This window comes from Prionailurus bengalensis, chromosome A1 (assembly GCF_016509475.1).
Source record: "Prionailurus bengalensis isolate Pbe53 chromosome A1, Fcat_Pben_1.1_paternal_pri, whole genome shotgun sequence".
NCBI lineage: Eukaryota > Metazoa > Chordata > Mammalia > Carnivora > Felidae > Prionailurus > Prionailurus bengalensis.
In genome coordinates this window covers 111550707-111569014 of record NC_057343.1, presented here as the reverse complement: position 1 = coordinate 111569014, position 18308 = coordinate 111550707, and the positions used below count along the sequence as shown (strand labels likewise).

Below are 18308 nucleotides of genomic sequence, written 5' to 3'. Positions count from 1 at the left end.
ATGCACAGAGACATCCTAACATTGTTACAGATTCTTGATTGGCATTATAGCTGTGATTTGTTTATTCTGCAACTGTTTGAACACATCAGCTCCTGGAATTAAGATTTATACTGTAATTTGGTGCCCTGTTAGGACTGCAGCCCTGTAATATGAAGTTAATGGTAATGCTGAGCTTAGACTGGAACTAGCTGTAGGAGAAGAAGAGTAACAATGAATTCCTATGAACATGTGACTCAGAGCGGGCAGATATTCCAAACCACATGGTCTCTTAGCTTACTTAGAAACTGGCCAATCCTATAGCTGGCTGATCCAAGGTAAATTAAGAAATTAGGGGGTGCCGGGGTGGCTCAGTCGGTTAAGCATCCAACTCTTGGTTTTGATTCAGGTCATGGTCTCCTGGTTGTGGGATTGAGCCCCTCCACACCCAGTGTGGAGCCTGTTTGGGATATGTTCATTCTCTCCCTCCCTCCCTCCCTCCCTCCCTCCCTCTCCTTCCCTCCTTCTCTCTCTCTCCCTCCCTCTCTCAAACTTAAAAAAGAATATATACCGTATCTGAAAAAAAATGAAATGAGGTATAGGTTGCCTAGACTCTTACTAGGGCAGTTTATACAGGGATAGGAAGTGGCTTGCATGAGGAAAGAACTGAGAGAACAGCAGTACCCTTTATCATATCCATGGCCTAAGAAGCTTTCATCTTTCCAAGCTTAACTTGTGCCACCACTTCCATTTGAAGATCTTTCCGGTCTTTCTTGTTCTAAAGCTCATTATACATTTAAATGGAATGGAATCAAACAAATGTTCTCCCTAGAAGTTACTTGAGCTTTATAAAGATGGTAATCTTCAGTTATCTGGTTTGTATGAAAACTGATTTTACGCTAGGACAGAAGAGAGTAAGGGAGAAGACTGCAAGTAAAGGGAAAATACATGAAATGATTGAATCCCTAAAGTGTAGTCTCTGGCTTCTCTTTTGTAGGAAGTGTAAGAGATGGTTGCCCTTTTGGGAGCTTTTGGCGTAGCTCATGAGGCAAGGCATAAATACTGCTAGGAGGGGATGAGTAACTATTAAAAATGTTCCTGTACAGAACAAGATTAATGAGTAAATGGGGGCCCCAGGGCTGGAAGAGTCTATGAAAGTGCTGTGAGAGAAACTAATTTGGTTTCAGAAGTTGTTTTGGTTGGGAGTGGAGTGATGCCAAGGTGAGGGGAAGGCAGTGTTCAGTGTGGAACTACCAGCAAAAAGTTGGGTGTCAGTAGGTCTGCTGGAGAACATAGGCTGAAAAGAGACATGAGAGCTGACAGAATTTTGTGATACTCTGGGAAGAGTAGTAATTAGACCCATGTCAGGCAGTGCAATTCTTGAGTATTTGAACGAAAACATTTTTTTAGTATTGTACTAAAGGATTGTGAAATTGGGAGTTTGACAGTCCTATTTATGTTTTGTTTACTGTTAAAAATGACTCTTTGCAAGGCAGAGTGAGAACGAGATGTGCATATCAAGACTGATGGTGTGGGAAGTTTAGAACATAATCCTTGGCCCAACATAGAGCCTTTTGGACATCTAAGCAGTATAGACTGAATGCTGTCCTTACTGTTGAGCTGTCAGTGGATAGGAGCCTTATTGGTGGCATAAAAGAGTTGGTCAGGATGCTCTCATTGGATGGAATTCCAGTGTGGGACTTGATTTGAGCGATAGTTTATGTAACTCCTGGATGGTATACTTGTTGCCTTGTAGTATTTCACACCTTGACTACATCTGATCTGTGTCCCAAAACCGAGAGGCATCTTGTGGGAAGAATAGAATATAGTTGCTTACAGCAGTATCTATTTCTACATTCTCTGGTTCCCATGACTTTTTGACACTGCTTAACTTAAAAATTTCAGAAGTACTTACTGAGCACCTTTCTGTGCTGAGTGTGCTTTTCTACAACTTCTTTTACTTATTTCAATTGCTTTGCAGATAATTGTGTCCCAGGAGGCTGTTAGGGTGGGTGGGAATACAGAGAGCTACACTGTCACAAAACTGTATTTAAGAGGAGTTTCCAGAGTGGCCTGCCTTTCCTTCTCTTCCTTCATTTCCTACTCTTTACTCCCCCTCCACATTTCTCCCTTTCCCTCACCCATACCCCAGAGATTGACTGTACATGCTCAAAAGAACAAGTCTTCAGATAAAGAAATGAAAGAACATCTGAATGGAGAAGAAAGACCTGGTCCCGAGCCCCAGGTGAACTTGAAAAATGTGTCAACTTGAACTAGTAACTATTTGCTATAGAATTCATAGCTGATGAGATACCTCTTACCTTGTATTGCCAGTGACTGAATTCTTGACAACCGCTAGAGATAGGATAGTTCCTACCCCTAGCACAGAATTTGCTTTTTCCAGTTACTTCTGTGCCTACACTAGCGTTAATTTCATAATCTGTCCTGCCTTGAGCTAGGCTTTTATTCTAGCAAACTGACTATGGGAATATCCCCTTCTAACGGCTCTCCACTGTCTTAATTACATCAGTTAGGGCTCCTCTCAGACCCCTCCTGCCCATTGTGTACAGGTAGACCAGTGAAGGTCCATTAGCTGCCCTGGGCCAATAGAGAGCCCAAGAGCCTGAGTTAGAGATCTGGGGGAGTTCCTGGGAATCAGGGTCTCCTTGGGTGGTGAGCTCTAAGTAGACCTGAGAAAGTCCTGATAAAGCAGCCTTTCTAACTTGAAACAAAAGCCAGTCAGCTTTATTAAGGAATTAGTTTTTGGTCTCAAGTCTTCCTTGATATATAGACCTGGCAGGTCTTTGTTACTTTGCCCTTTCTATGCTTTTTTTTTTTTTTTTTCTAGAAATGCATGCAGGAACCAATTTTATTTCGTCTTTGGAATAATGCACAGAATCAGTCTGCTGCCCGGGACTTGTGGCTTTCCTAGCCAGACTTCCTGTACACTGCATAGAGCAGGGCAGTAGTGCTTTGGGGACATTCAAAACACACAGCTAGAAGAGTATAGCCACAGGGCTTTCTCTATAAAAAGGGGAAACATGTTCAAACGGAGAGACTTGGGCAGGTCTTGCCAGCTTGCTGAGCTGAGCCTTCACCGTACTGTGAGCACAGGAGGGGCAGCTGAAACATGGGAAGGGTCAAGATCTGTATGCCAAGCCCATTTGCTTGTTTTCTGGGAAATGTGTAAGGGCGGTTGAGGTATCTTGTCTGAGGTCTTAAAAATGGCTAGTTCTTGGCTGGCAGTGAGATGGAACTGGTGTGCTATTTGAAGTTGAATTTAGGGCTTCACTGTGAAGTCACCTGTGGCCTCAGGAATTTGCTGGTGTGATCTGGGAGGATTTGTTTCCTCTTTGAAATCACTTCTTTTAAAAGGCTGGTTTGATTGTAACAAAGTTGCCAATGCCTCCCCTCTTCACCCTCACATACACAAAGGGTGCATTGTTCCTGTACCCAGTGTGCTCTAAATAAGACACCAAATCAGATGCAGCAACCCAGTCTTGCATAAGCCTTAAAATGTAGTTTTTGAAACAACTAGGCCATTAGCCAGAGTGGAATTCTTTAAATGGGACAGATGTCGAGAGAATGGTCTCTTCTAACTCTTTGGAGAAAAAAGCCCATCTGGGATTACAGCTTCCAGTGGCCTACTTTAAATAGACACTACTCTGGAAGATGACTTTATTTATAAATATTTTCAAACATAAAATCCCAAAAATAGAACTCAGTGAAAAGTACAATGCATGATCGGTGGCCCAGTGGCTGGCTGTTGTGATATTCTTGTCCAGCATTTGTATCTAACAGTTGATTGACCTATTGAGGTGGCTTTATGACACCTTTTACATTCATGTTGGGTTTTAGGAGTTAGCTGTATTCTTAAACATGGACACTGCTGTATAAAAGTAGTCTGTAGATTTATCAAACTGGAGAGGCTTTCTGTAAAAATACGAAGATATCTCAAGCACCTTAATAGTTTTGGGGAAGAAAGGGTGCTGTTAAAATGCCCTTTTGAAATTTCTGATCCCAAATTATAGAAGACTCCTGGTCTGGTTTTCCTTGAAATAGGATGTATACTTGTGTTCAGTCTTTGTGTGGAAGGAAAATGGAGGGGAAGATGGAGCCTGGTGGTCATGTGGGTCCGTGGTGGCAGTTTCCAGCGCAATGTCGTGTGCAGGCTAGCCTGCACCTGCATCACTTGTGAGGTCCGAGGATTGGGAAGTTAGGACCAAGGCTTGGAATAGTAGTTTACACCTAGAATGAGCTTAGCTCTCGGGGTTGCAGCAGGGAGGTGAGGTGGACTGAAAGTCTTTAGAATGTGTGTACCATTATAGAGAGTAAACCCCAAGTTTTATGGCTGTGGGGAAGAAAAGTAGTCTGTATGCTCTGTTACTGAAACAGCATATTCCTCAGGGTCAACTTTGAAAAAGAAACCCAGTAAAAAGTATCTTTATTCTCATGTTAAAAAAAGTTTTTGTATGATGATGCATTAACAATACAAAAATATTTTGAACACTACAATAGTCCTTTTCTTTTTCTCAAGACTTCTTGCAACACTACACTAGAATATATGATCTTTGGATTCTGAGAAGCCAGTGGCTAAAGTAGGAACTATGAAGGCTTTTGTTGAGGGGTGTGTGGGTATAGGAACAGCCCCTTTTCTTTGGGTTCAGGCTATATACAGTTGAGGAGGAGACAAAAAAAGTTAAATTAAAAGTTTGTTTTTTAAGGCTCAGGCTTGAAGCTTGGCTCAGAAATGGGTTAAACTAGGCGGTGGTGAAAACCCACTGACCACCACTAGAGGTTCTCTGGGCTCCTTGCTTGGATGCTGATGGTCCTCCTTCCTGCAGCCCCTTCGGGAAACTGAAGCTGAAGCGATTTCAGTACTATAAGGTGAGCATTGGGGGTCATGAGGTTTGGTTTGCCCTCTTAAAACTGACCAAGAGCTGGCTAGACTGACCTGGACAAGCAGGAGCCTGAACTGTGACAGAGGCTCTTGGTGTAGGGAGGGATGCATGCTGGATTTGGGGCCATAATTTCTTTTGAGTTCAGTCACTAGTAACAGGCATGGGACCTTGGTATCAGAGCTTTTTGGGAGGTTGAGTTTCTCTTGGAAACATACCCAAGTAATATGAACTAGAGCCAGATACCTCTCACTGCCCATACTTGCCTGATAAGGTAGTGTCAGGTTATTCCTACTGCCTGTGGTAATAGGCCTAAACTTAACCTGTTCCATTTCCTCCTAGTCTTGTAAGCTCTTGAGGACACAGCAAAAGGCTTACTCTGGTCCAGTTTATGAATAACTCCTTTTCTGTCAACAGGGCTTCTCCAGGTTAAGAGAAGCATTATTGTCTTGAGCATGTGGTTGTGACCATGCTCACATGTGGTTTTGTAAACCAGCTCATTCTTGGTCCTTGAAGTGTGTGGTATGGGGAGGGCGTGGCAGTGATGGGGCCAAGGAGGTGTAGGGTGGGGAAAGCAGCTGGGCTTAGTCCAGCCTATCTGTGACCTATAGTAGAAAAGCAAGGGAGGCAGGGGCATCTGGCCAGCAAGATAGAGGGTAAAAGGAACAGATGCAGGCTGCTGTAGGCACAAGGGATGCCCTGAATTAGATGACACAATGCAGATCTGATTCCCACCATTTGGCGTAGTTTGAACTGATGGCCCCGGGTTCAGGCAGAAGTTGTGCAGCCTCGCAAGTCTCCTGGGCCCGGTCCCTGAGAGGGAGGTAACAGGGCCCCTGGCCAGTTCCCACGTGCTTTGGGGCTCTGTCGCTTCCTCTCAGAGGATGAGCCCCTGGAGGCGGCCAGGTGTCCTGTACATGCTAGGCTGCCCGTCTCTGAGATTCCTGTCGTTGCAGCTGTGTACTCTGCAGGACGCTGTGGGGGGCCTGTTGGGGTCCAGGGGGCTGGGAGGCTGAGAGCGGCCGAGAGACCTGGTGATGTAGGCGCCGGCTCCGCAGGGCTAGCAAGCAGTTCTGTGGGAAAGTGGGGTAGCGGGAGGTATGAGGGCGAGTCCTGGGGGGCTGGGGACCCGGGGCAGCCTAGAGCACTGTCATCGGAAGGAACTGGGCTGGGGCAGCGGCCTTCTCCGGGTAAGTACCGAATGCATTTCTTTTTCCTCCTAGGAATAGTGAAGAGAGTTATCTGTAAACAGAGGGTGAATTCATAGTCATACACCACAACCAGAAAATGCTGTCTTTGCACAGGCCTAACTGACCTCTTGTCCCCTCTCCCCAGGACTTGGGTGATGTGCCTGTGCCTTCACACCTAGCGCTGTGATTCTGCTGGGCCTGGCCCAAACCTGGAACAGGTGCAGTTCCCAGCGCAGCCACAAGGTGGCCCAGGAACCTTCTGTAGGCTAGCCCTGTGGGCTGCCTCATGTTTTCCAGGGGAGCCATCTCCTAGTTTGGGCCTTTGAGCCCCTGCTTCACGGGTTTGTGGGGCTCATATCTGCATTAAGGCAAAGGAATGCAGTGCTCATAATGGTGCTCAGGCAGAGCAACACAAATAGCCTCCCGACGTGTACATATACACACATACCCCCCAAATTCCTTTTTGCCCTTGGAGAGGAGCATGTAGGCACTTTGAGGGACTGACAATATTTCGTAGAGTCCATGAGGAACTACCAGGCCTGGCCTCAACCAGGCAAACTTTTGCCATGTGGTAAGCATACCTTCTTTTCACACAGGCATTTCTCTGTTGTATGGCAAAACACACATTTAGTGCCCCAGAGCCTGGTATGGCCCTTTTGATAGGACAGCCCAGGTGTACCCCTGTTCCTGTCTCCCTGCCTCTCCCATCCTTTGGTCTCAGGTACAAGCCAGGTGGTTCTCTACTATAGTCACCTTGATTTTCTTAGATTTAAGGGTTCTGGATAATACAAGCAGGAATCCCAATTTGAAGAAGTGAGGGAACTGGTGGACCATGGTGAGTTCTAGGCCTGGTAGCAGGGGCTTAGGTCACCTGAATGAGGTGGATGATAAGGCTTACTGTGGATATGCTAAGCTTAGCGTCAGACCATCATTAACAGAGGATTCCAGGCACTAGGCACCAGAACTACCTTCTTGAATCTGTCTCTCCACCTCATTCTTCGGAGGGCAGGTGCTCCCCAGTGTGTGGTATGCGATGGGATGGGGTACCAAATGAGGGCTACAGGCCTAGCAGAACATGTGCAGAATCAGGGAAGCAGCTTGAAGCAAAGGGAGGATGGTGGTGGGGACAAACCCACCTGCACGGACCACACCAATCCGTCTGCTGGTTGAGGCCAAAGCGAGCACGGCATTTCTTAGGCGAGCCAGGGTCTGCTCACAGCCATGCCAGAGGGGCAGAGCAGGGCAGAGGGCGAGCAGGCAGGCAGCAGGGCAGAGCAGGGCCCAGAAAGAAGAGGTAACATCAGTGTCAGCCAGTCACAGATACCCCATAGGTCCCATGGGCACAGGGCCTCGCCATGGCACAGCCAGCCCCAGTGGGAGCCCCGGGACCCAGAGCCAAGGTATCAGGAAAGGTGGACACCTAGCTAGGCAGTAGAGGCAGTGGGAAGAATGGTGGAGGTGGGGGAAGGAGGGGATCCTATGTTGGCTCCTCTCAGGTTGCAGCACAGGAGCAGTGGGAGAGGAGCCCAGGGAGGCCCAGGGTGATCCAGCCTCTTCTGCCTCACTGCCCCCCTCCCCCAACTCCCTGCGCAATCTGCCTGACCCACATCCCCCTCCTGCTGTAGCTTAAACCTAGTCTACACACATTTTCAGATGGTAACTAAAGCTGTGTGACTTCTGGATCTAGACATGGCTGCACCTCCACCCATACAGACTGCTGCCCATTGTGGCAGAATCGTAGAATCCATTTCTCCTAGCAGCGCTAGCAAAGGTAGGAGACGTGTGGCGAGGCAGTACACCAGTGTTAACTCTGGTCAAAGAACTCGGTACAGCTATTCTTCACAAGGGTTTTTCACTTACGAGAAGTGGGCCTTGTTTCCAAAGGGCCCAGGCCTTTGAAGGTATGTGGCTCAGTACTCTGTCCCTCCCTCTGGGCCAGAGCAGGGTGCTCATGAAATGTGGGCCTGGAAGGGAGTGTGCACTGCTGAGGGAAAGCCTCACCTGTGTTGGACTCCTGGTGCTTTTCTCGTGACCGCCTCTTTTTCTTCCCCTGCAGGGAATAAAGGGAGGGATGCTTGGATCTGGCAGGTGGTCCCTTTATAACTCCATCGAGTGAGTGGTTGGAAGAGCTGCAGCCTTGCTTGCCTGTTGCTGAGATTCTGGGTACATGATCCCTTCTACATGGAAGGCCTAGTATTTGACTGCAATTTTTACCAGGGTACCATGGGAGTTAGAGACGACTCCTCCCTCTCCCATGCTGGTCTCCATTTTGAATGGAGAAGACTTAGAGGGCCCCATACGCCCCTCCTGCCTTTGTGGCCAAATGCTGCGCAACAGCCCTGAGGGGGAGTATGTCCTAGGTGGAAAAGAGGGCATGGGCCTGCCTTTTAGGGCAGCTTCCCTTGTTTAGCTGGCTTCGGAGCTGGCCAGGTGAGGCCTTGAGCCCTATACTGCACCTGCCCTCTGTATCTGTGCCTTCAGGACGGTGGTCTGCCTTTCCCCGTTGAGACTGTGGCCCGGGGCATGGCATCTTGAAGGTTCCCCTACCCATCCCTGTCTGTCACCGGACACTCACATAGTTGTCCCGCGCCGACCAGCCTGGGTAGAGCTGCATGTGCAGCTGCCTCTCTTTTCGGGCCAGCTCATAATACTTGGCCTGCTCTTCCCGAGACAGCGCGTGCCACTGCAGCGGGAAAGGAGGGGTAGAGATGGTGGTGCATCAGGGAGTCAACAGGTGGCACCAGGGGACAACCCTGCCAGCCCACCTGCCCGTGGCCTCACCCTGCGGCCCAGGATCTGGTTGATGGCAGCACTCTCCTTGAGTGTACACTCTGCAATGACCTTGGCTCTCATCTCCTTCATGTACAGCATGAAGGCGTTGAGTGGCTTCTTGATGGTTGGCTTCTTGGCCTCTTTCTCTGCCTTGGATTCTGCCTGTGTCTTCCTGAGAGGCACAAGTCGAGATCACACAGGAGCCCCCAGTATCCAGCTAAAGCTACTACCTTCTTCTAGCATGTGTCCAGCATGTGTGCCAGTGCATAGAAACTAGGGTTTTGTAAATGGTATCTTTGTTAGTTACTCCAAAATGGGTGATCAGAACTAAGTAACTTCCTTACAGAAATACTGCACCTAAGTAAGAAAAACCTGTTTAAGGACTTCACAACCCCTCCTCTGTTGGCTCAAACTAAATCTTTGTTCCACACCCCATCCATTCCCTCCTGCTTCTAAGGATCAAAAAACACTGGTCAGGGGCACCCGGTTGGCTCAGTCGGAGGAGTGTGTGACTCTCGATCTCAGGGTTGTGAGTTCAAGCCCCACAATGGGTGTAGAGATGCTTAAATAAATAAACTGAAACAAAATAAAATTCTGGTCAGTGGCAAGAACAAGATGGCTTGACCAGAGGTCCCCTGTGGCAGTCCCTGGAGTTTCTAGGCAGCAGGCATGGAGCCTGGCGGGAGGAATGTTTTCCCTGGCAGATCAACAGATGGGAGCCTAAGATCTGCTCCCGTGTTCCCCTCCCTCTTCCACACCGTGGGCCTTTTCACTCACAGGCTACGGTCATATGGCTGCAGCTCCTGCTTGCCTGAGGGAGGTACGATAGCCGGGTGGGGGATGGCTGCAGGGTGACCAGGCACACCGGAGCCTAGCATCAGGGATGGGTGGGTGAACCTAAAGGCAGAAGGAGAGTTAAAATTGAGCCAGGAATGTAGAGTCCAGAGCTTTGGACACACGGAGCCGCCTGCACAGTACACGACGACAGATGAACAGACACCCCACCTCCAGTGGCTGGCACACGAGTACACAGATACACACCAACACAAACACCTGCTTCCAGAATGTTACAGATACCGCAGAAATCTGTATACATGTCATTCAGGTGGTTACTAAGTCCTAAATAGCTTTGAATCTGTTCCCTTACCTTGTGCTTTCACCAGCTCAGCCTCCTGAACCTGTAGCTACCCCGTGAGCTTCCTTACTCTCCTGCTTGAGCCCTGCAGGCCTCTCCACACAACTCCCAGAGTGACCTTTTAAACACTTGAGTGCTCTTGGCCCCTCCTGCTGAAACTCCCCCCCCCCCCCCGCCCCGTTGCTCACAGAATAAAACCCAGGCTCCTCCGCAGGACCCACCCTGCCTTGAATGAACGTCTCTGCTGACACTTCTTAGCTCCATCTTTTCCCCTGTTTTCCATCACTTTCCATTCCTAGCCATCCCCAACTAGTGCTGTTCCCTTTGTCCCCTGTGCTCAGATGTCATGAAGTTCTTCCAATTTGTGTCCCTGCCCTGGCTGGGGTCTGGTTAGGGTTTTCCCGTCTCCCAGATAGCCCATTCAGCTGTCAGTGCTAGGTCCTTACCTCCCACCCTGGGCTGTAAATTCCAATAGGGCTGAAACTGTCTGCTGAGTTCCTTATTCCACACCAGGTCTGAGTCTTACTGAGGGAGTGTGCAAAGTGAAGGGACACAAACGTATACACACATACCTTTTACTTCACTTTTCTGTTGTTTTGTGGAAACCACCCTGCCCTTGCTCCTTTCTCTGAGCAGGCAGTCCCCAAGGGCCTACTGTCGCAGACCCATGTAAAAGGTGATGCCTCAGCTTGGGCAGGGCTCACGGAATGCCCAGGAGAGTTGGCTTGTCCCGCCCTTCAGCAGGGATGCACAACACAGGTGAGTGCACACACACCTGCACATGGGCTGATTCACGCGTGCAGAGGCAGCAGCACAAGCACGGGTGTGCACTCACTGGCCCTGGCTGCTCTAGGGTGCTCGGCTGCATGGTCTGACCTGGGCTGAGGCCTCTGGCTCTCCCACCGGCTTCATTCTCAGGCACAGGGCAGCAGGGGGCTGCAGAATGACAGACGGACGGATGGACAGACAACTAGCACAGGGCAAGCACGGGCCTGGGCACGGCCTCATGTGGGCTCTGAAGCCTGGGCAACAGGAAGCAGGAGCCTGGCTGCAGGGTATGGGACTCACCTGGGGTAGGGGGCGCCAGGGGCTGCAGTGGGGGCAGGGAAGTGCTGTCTATATCCGCAGGAAGGGGACAGGGGGTAGAGAGGAGGGCTGGGCCTGTGGTTGGGAGAGACAGCTGTTAGCAGTCTGGCTACTGGCCAGATGTAGGGAAAGACTTCCCCACCTTGCTTGACCCATAGGGTACGGCAATTTGGCCTCCACTAGGACTCCTCCAGCATGTATATGAAGCATCTGCCACCAGAGGGCAACCTGTGCTGCACCTACTTCCCTCTACAGACTTGTACTGGTGCTTAAAGGGCAGAAATGGCAGTATTCTCCTGGGACCCAGCTCAGTCGACCACTTCCCCGCCCCCCAGCTCACCTCCAGCCTTACTTCCTAAAATTTCCTCATCAGCACAGCATTGATACCTGTCCTAGGGCTTTTGCAGTCACTGTTGACACTGACTGTTCTGCCCGCTTTATCCCCTTTCAACTCTTGGTCTTTGTTCAGCTCTTGCTTGGCTAAATGACTTTTTTTCCTAAAAGCCCTGGAAATCCCAGGCTGGATGAGGCACCCCTCTGGGCTCTTACAGTCCCCAATAAAAGCACTACTAATACTGCCCTGTAATTGTTGGGTCCCTGACCTGGGTAGTACACCCAAGGATTGGCAAACCCCAATCCTGGGAGTATCTGTGGGTATACTCCTGACTGGTACTGAGGATGGAGCACTGTCCAAGGAGAATCTGGGAATAGAAGAGTGAGCTGAATATGGATAAACAGCAAGTGGAAAAGGGCAGGTGGGCCTCAGGTTGGACCTCTGGGCTTCCCTACCTTCCCGGGAAACCAAGATTTCCTGCTGTGGGATGCTGCCCCAGCCTGGAGAGGCTAGAGATGCATCCAGAACACACTGTGGTTGATGAGCAAAGGACCAACCAGCCCGCCAAGACCTGGCTCCAGCTCCAGACCAGCCCTCTGGCCCACAACTAGTTCTACTGACTCGAGGTTCAGGCTGGCTTTTGCTGGCCCAGCCTTCACAGACCCTCCAAGCAAGCTTTTCAAGGAGCCGGCCAGGGGCTTGGAATCAGGCAGGCACCAGAGGGGGCAAAAAACACTGTTCCTCAGGAAGCTCAGCCAAGGGACCAGTCCCCAGTAGGCACTGGGATGAGTGTAGTATCCCCCCTGCCCACCAGGTGGCTGAGAGGCAACAGCCTCTTGGAGCCATTCATATTGCCCCTCCCTGCTCAGGTGGGCCTGCCTGCCTTCCTTACATACTCTCCTAACCCTGAGTGGCTTGGTGCTCCCCACCCCTACCAAGTCTCTCAGACATTGAGGCAGATGTCGAATGCAGGAGGTCTCGACCAGGAGCCAAGGGCAGCGTGCTGGGCTACATGGGCAATGAACAGAGCTGCCGGGCAGCTCCTGGTACAGACACAAGACCTGGCAGCGGGGTGCTGTGAGAAGGACGGAGAAGGAAAAGGAAACGGCAGGTACGGGTTTCCCCAGCACAAGGTGCCCTCCTCCCACTGGGTTCACACTCACCAGCTCACAGTGTGGGGAAGCTGTCCCATGCTGCCTGAGGTCAGAGAGTAGAAGCCAGAGAGGTCAGGGGTCTGCAGAGGCCTGTGAACTCCTACAGTGGAGAGGGGCCAAGTAAGTGATCTATCCTGACCTGGAAGCCACTTCTGCTGGTTACTGCCTCCTAGGCCTTCCTGTGGGGCCTCTCCCACCTCCCATTAGCTAGAGGACCAGACATACTGGTTTGTTGAGGACTGTTCCAGTGTGATAATGGTACCCCGTTTATAGGCTAGGGAAGCAAGGGCAGAGTGGCAGGGTGACTAGCCTAAGGATACAGGCTGCCAGTGGGAGAGCTGGAGTCACTCAGGAGTGGGATGGCTGGGCCTCATCATGCCCCGGCCTGCTGCTGGTCTTCAGCTGGGGCCTCTAAGCTGGGGGCTCTGGCCTGGCTTTCTGGGCAGGAGGCAGGCCCCCTGGCCTGGACAGCCAGGGTTCCACCCGCCCCCTTTGGCTCCCCAGGGTTGAGTCAGCAGGTTTCCCACAGCCGACAATGGCTGATTTCAGAATGACTTTCCCTGAGGCTGAGGTGAATCAGCCATCACAACCACCACTTTCCATTTTCTCATTGAGGGGGGGTGGGCAGGGAGGGAAGGATACAGGTTTTACAGTCTTCTGTCTTACACAGATTCCTGCTCCCATATACTGGCACTGGGAGGTCATTCAGGATGTGGGTTCCTACCTCAACCTGAAACCTTCCAAGTTTGACCTAGTACCACCTGCTCTCAGGCTCCCAGGCCATCTTTCTGGCATTTTTCTTGGGGTTTTGAGTTTGCCCAGCGCCAGGCTTTCCAGTTGTTAAAAAGGGGCTAACCCCCCTGGACCCAGAAGCCTAGGACTTGGCCCCTAGGCTCTGGGACCGGCAGGCCCCTCCCCTTCCCAGATCCATACCTTGCTTCTGGCTGATGTCGGCTGGTGCAGGTGTAGGGTGTGGGCTGCTGAAATGTTCATAGAGAGGAGAGAGCTGTGGGACGCTGTGGGCTGGCTGACTGGCCTTGTTGTGCTGAAAAATGAGGAGGGAGGGTGTGAATGTGGGAGACCTGAAGGAGGAAGGCACAGGGCTGGGGGCATACATATAAACAGAGCCCCTTTTAGCTGTGTGGGTAGCCCAAATGTCAAAGGAAAGTGGGGGTGGTTAAAACCACAGGCCTCAGGAGAAGGGGCACCACTCAAGACATCCTATGTCTAGTGGCCCTGCCCACAGCCCCCCAGACTTTGCTCAAGCAGTCCCATCACCTACAGAGTCTCTTGGTTTCTGTATACTCAGTTCCAGGAGGTGCACCTCTCCTGTCCAGGAAATTTCCTGCCTCTAGGTCTGAGACCACCGCCCACCCCCGCCACCATTTCTCTGAGGCCCTGTGGCTTGTATGGGGGGCTTCTCATACCCTCCAGCCCCAGACACCAGGTAATGGTCTGAAGACCTGGCTTACCCCAAGACAGCCTGGAGTTCTTTTTCCTACTTCTCCACCCCCAGACTTGGGGGTCCTAAGTCTGACCCTCTGTTCCACCTCAAGCTTAACAGGATTTGTGGGCACAAGGAAGGTTCCCATCAGCACTCTAACTCAGAGCAGGTGGGTCAGGTGGGGACAGGCTTCCTCCAGGGCCACCCACCCAGCCCCCACACTTCCTGTCTCCTCAGCAATACAGGACTCTTACTTTTCTCACTAGTCACATGGATCTGTCAGGAGATGACTCATGCTGGGAAGGGGGCTCCCTGTACGACCCAGCCACGGGGAGGTGCTGCTTGGGGCCAAGGCACAGCTCTGCACATCCCCAGTGCACATCTGCACAGTCCAGGACCCTGGAAACATCATCTACAATTGAGGCTCAGCTTCCACTTGGAAAAGTTCACCTGGGGGGATTCTGCTGGCTAGGAGCACAGATAAGTGTCTTTTGACTCCTGGCACAGAAGAAACGGGACAGCTTTGGAGCACGACAGCCATGAGAGGTTGTGGCCTGGGCTCCTGCCCATCCTGTGGGTGAATTTAGCCAGACTCCTTAACATCTCTGGGCTTCAGTTTCCTCTCTTGTGTAATGGATGGGGTTCATGCTCCCTGCATCACTAGGTTTGGGGAAGCTTAGGGTAGCTTATGGTGAGGCACAGGTCCCTTGGGTTTGGCAGTCTGTGGTCCAGGGTGAGGTGAGAAAAGACCAGGTATGAATTGTGACTCAGCCAAGGTGTGAGGCTTCAGGGGGACACAGGCTCCCACACTTCCCGGCAACTGCCCTGGCTGCCCTCTTCCCCACATTCCTGCCTCCAGGGGAGCTTGAGGCTGGGTTCCAAGATGCAGCACCCCTCCCGTCAGGGCTTGGGGAAGTTACCGACACCACCCACCTGTTCAATCCCGAGCTTGTTCATCTGCCCACTGAGAACCTTACATACCAGGACCTTCTGTCCTCAGGCAGACAGGGGTTGGTGTCCCAAAAGCAGTGGCTTCTTTGTGGTGGGCATGGATGTGTGGCACCACAACCCCTTCCTGAGCACCTCTCTCTGGAGCCTTCTCTTCGCTTCCTGGAGCAGCCTAGGAAGGACTCCCCACTGTGGGCCTGAGGAGGAGTCAGCTGACCACGTTTAGATCCTGGTTCTAACGTGTGTGGCCTTTAAGAACTTACTATAATACCTGAGCATCTGTTTTCTTGTCAAATGGAGATGATCATAGGGTTGTTGTAAGAGTAAAGCCACAAGATACCCAAGAGCTCTATTACCCAGCTGTAGAGTCATGAGGAAGGGATGTTCAGGAAGCCCCTTACCTGCACAAAGAAATGCTACTCACAGTCCTTCCCTGGCCCTGTGGTGCTAGCCTCACATGGGCCAGACGGTTTTGGTCTGAATTCACCGGAGGGGATTTGCCTGGGGACAGAAGACCCACCTGGTGGCCTACTTGGCAACATCACCCTGGGAGGCCATGGTGTCTCCAGGCCCTGGGTGCTGGGACTTTACTGCTTGTGTTCTAAGGTTTCCTGAGCAAGCTGAGAGGTTCATGCCACACTCCGGCCTTCTTTATCCCCAGAAGTGACTGCAGAGTCAGAGTCAGAGTATGTGTAGGAATGGAAGGTAGAAAGTAGGATCCTCGGGCTGGCAAGAGTGGGTTCGAAAGGCTGTGGGGTATGTGGATACCTGTGGAATCCTTCACGTGTTGACTGCCTGCAACCTGTGAGGTACTGTGCCAAGCACTTTGCAAGCCCCGGCTCATTCCCACTAGGGTACCAACAGGCTGCCATTTCTCCCATCTGTAAATCTTCCTCAGCCACCACCTCATGTCTTGCTCCCTTTTGTTGCAAACCTCAGGAGAGCCATCGCCATCCTCGGCTTCCTGTTCTTAGTCTTGTGCTCCTGTCAGCCTAGCCAATCCCCTGCCCCATCACTTCACCAAATGGCGCTTGTCAAGGTCCCCAGTGACTGCCACGCTGCCTGAACTCAATGGTCAGTTCTCAGTCTTCCTCCTACCTGACCTCTTAGCAGCACTGGACACAACCGATTTCTCCCTCCTCCTTGAAAGATTTTCTTTGCTTGGCTTCCAGAATGCCACACTGACCTATTTTCTTCCAAGCTCAGAGGCCATTCTTTCTTGGGCTAATTTCTGGCTCCTCATCTTCCTGATCCCACCCAAGATGTGCCCTTGGCTTTCCATTTACCATCCTTTCCAGAGTGTTCTCATCCAGGGTGGTAGCTTCAAATGTCCTCATCTGATTACTGACATTTCTATCTCAGCCTCTACTTCCCCTAGGGAACACCACTCCCCGAATGCATACTCACCAAGTCTACCCAAAAGTCAGAAATGCTGCCCAAACCCAGTATGGCCAAAGCAGAGCCTCTGGTGTGCTGCACCAAATGCTCCTCTCCGTCTTCCCCAATTACTAGCAATGCTCTCCTTCCAGATGCTCAGACACCTTGGAGTAATCCTGGACTCTCTTCTCTCACACACGTCTCCAATTTGTCAGGCAATCCTAATGGCTCTACTTTCAAGATAATTGAGAGCCCACCACTTCTTCCTCCCTATCCCCAACTCAGTCCAAGCCCCAGTCGCTTCCCACTCAGACAACTCCAGTAGCTTCTTGCCCTCCGCCATTCTTCCATCCAGCAAACCTGTGCCTCAGATCACACCATTCCCCTGCCCAGAGCAAGAAACAGACTTAGATGACCTACAAAGCTGTGTGTGGTGAGGCCCGCTCTCTCCCTAACCCCACTGCCTCCCTCTCTTCCCTGCTCACTATGCCCAGCATTTACCATGTGTGCTTCAGCTTCCAGCCTCCTTCTCCAGTTAGTGTAAGGATACATATTTTTAATTTTTTTATTAGAGAACACATGCACATGCAAGTGGGGGGAGAGGGGCGGGGTGGGAGAGAAGGGAGGGAGGGTGAGAGAGAGGGGGAGGGTGAGAGGGGGAGGGTGAGAGAGGAAGGGAGGCAGGGAGGGAGAGACAGAACGAGAATGAATTAATCTTAAGCAAGCTCCAGGCTCAGCATGGAGCCTGATGTGGGGCTCAATCCAACGACCCTGGGATCATGACCTGAGCCCAAACCAAGAGTCGGATGCTCAACGGAGCCACCCAGGCACCCCAGTCTAGTGATAATTTTTAAGTGAGCCACAATGAAGTGGGCTGGGAAGCCTAGCTCTAAGGATCCCTGACCTTTACATCAACTTCTTCACTACAGAATCCTGGGTCATTATGCCCCTTGAAAAGCAATGAGAAAATCAGCCCTGATTACCTCACTGATCACAGATGCAAAAACTATGTTAGAATTTTGGGGAGCAGCAGCCGAAGGCCTAGGAAGCTTCCTGGAAGCCTCTGGGACCAATTTATCCTGATAGGCAACCAGGACAGTAGTAGCCAGACAGCATCAGCCCTGACCAGGCCTTGAGACAGGGAGACAGGTCAGAGACCGTTCCCTCAAGAACCTGGGACTCTGGTAGAAGGCATTCCACCATTTGCCACGACTGGAGCCCTGGCCCATTAGTTGGAATGAACTTCCTCCAAAGATCCCTCCGGCCTGGGGGCTTTTGAGTGTAAGCTCCTGCTTCAGAGAAGGCCTTGCCATCTAAGTCCCGGTTCTGGCTCTTTGGCCCCCAGGAATGTAAGCCTGGCTGGGGAGTGGGACCCTGGGAAGGAAGTATTAGAACCAGAGGCTGGGGTCCAAGGTGCCAGCTACAGGAAGACAGTCCCACTCTGCCCAGGAAAAGGGCAGGGGGGGGGAGGGGGGCGGGGGGAAAGTCTGCTTCCAGGCAGGAGAGGGTAGCTCCACAGTACGTTTCTCAGCAAACCACCCTTCTTGGGGAGGGCTAACTTTGGCCAAGAAACCATGGAGAGCCCCCTCACCTGAGGGAGGACCAGAGCTGACTCTCCTTGGCCAGGCTGCACAGCCAGGCTTGGAAATCTCAGAATCCAGCTCAGCCTACGGTCTCTGGCCTGGGATGCAGGTGGACAACGGGTATGGAGGGGGTGGGAGGTAGGAGGCGTTGCCTGATGGTCAGAGGGCTTATCCTGTCCACCAGCCTTCCCTGGGAACTGGGGAAAAGCCTCTAATTAAACAAGAGTCTGCAACCAAACCCCAGGAGAGATGCCAGGTAGGCAGGGGTGGGGCAGAGAACATGCCAGCAGCTAGAGGCCCTGAGGTGGCCAGGGATCCAGGGGAGGGCACTGAGGGCCCGGCCAGTCCTTCCCACGTTTATGCATGCTGCCCCCCAGCCTCACACTCCCCGGCCCCCTGTGTCTGTGGTGG

General features: G+C 51.5%; 1 protein-coding gene across 1 annotated transcript in view; it reads right to left on the bottom strand.

Annotated features, from left to right (window-relative positions):
* Positions 1-4403: 4403 nt before the first annotated feature.
* TCF7 (transcription factor 7) overlaps positions 4404-18308 on the bottom strand; it is a 31971-nt gene continuing 18066 nt past the window's right edge. The window contains 10 exon segments of the mRNA XM_043587865.1: positions 4404-5868; positions 5870-5923; positions 5925-6093; positions 7201-7273; positions 8066-8114; positions 8640-8747; positions 8846-9008; positions 9614-9733; positions 12555-12645; positions 13479-13590. Coding sequence (XP_043443800.1) covers positions 5752-5868; positions 5870-5923; positions 5925-6093; positions 7201-7273; positions 8066-8114; positions 8640-8747; positions 8846-9008; positions 9614-9733; positions 12555-12645; positions 13479-13590 — 1056 coding nt within the window. The 3' untranslated portion in view covers positions 4404-5751.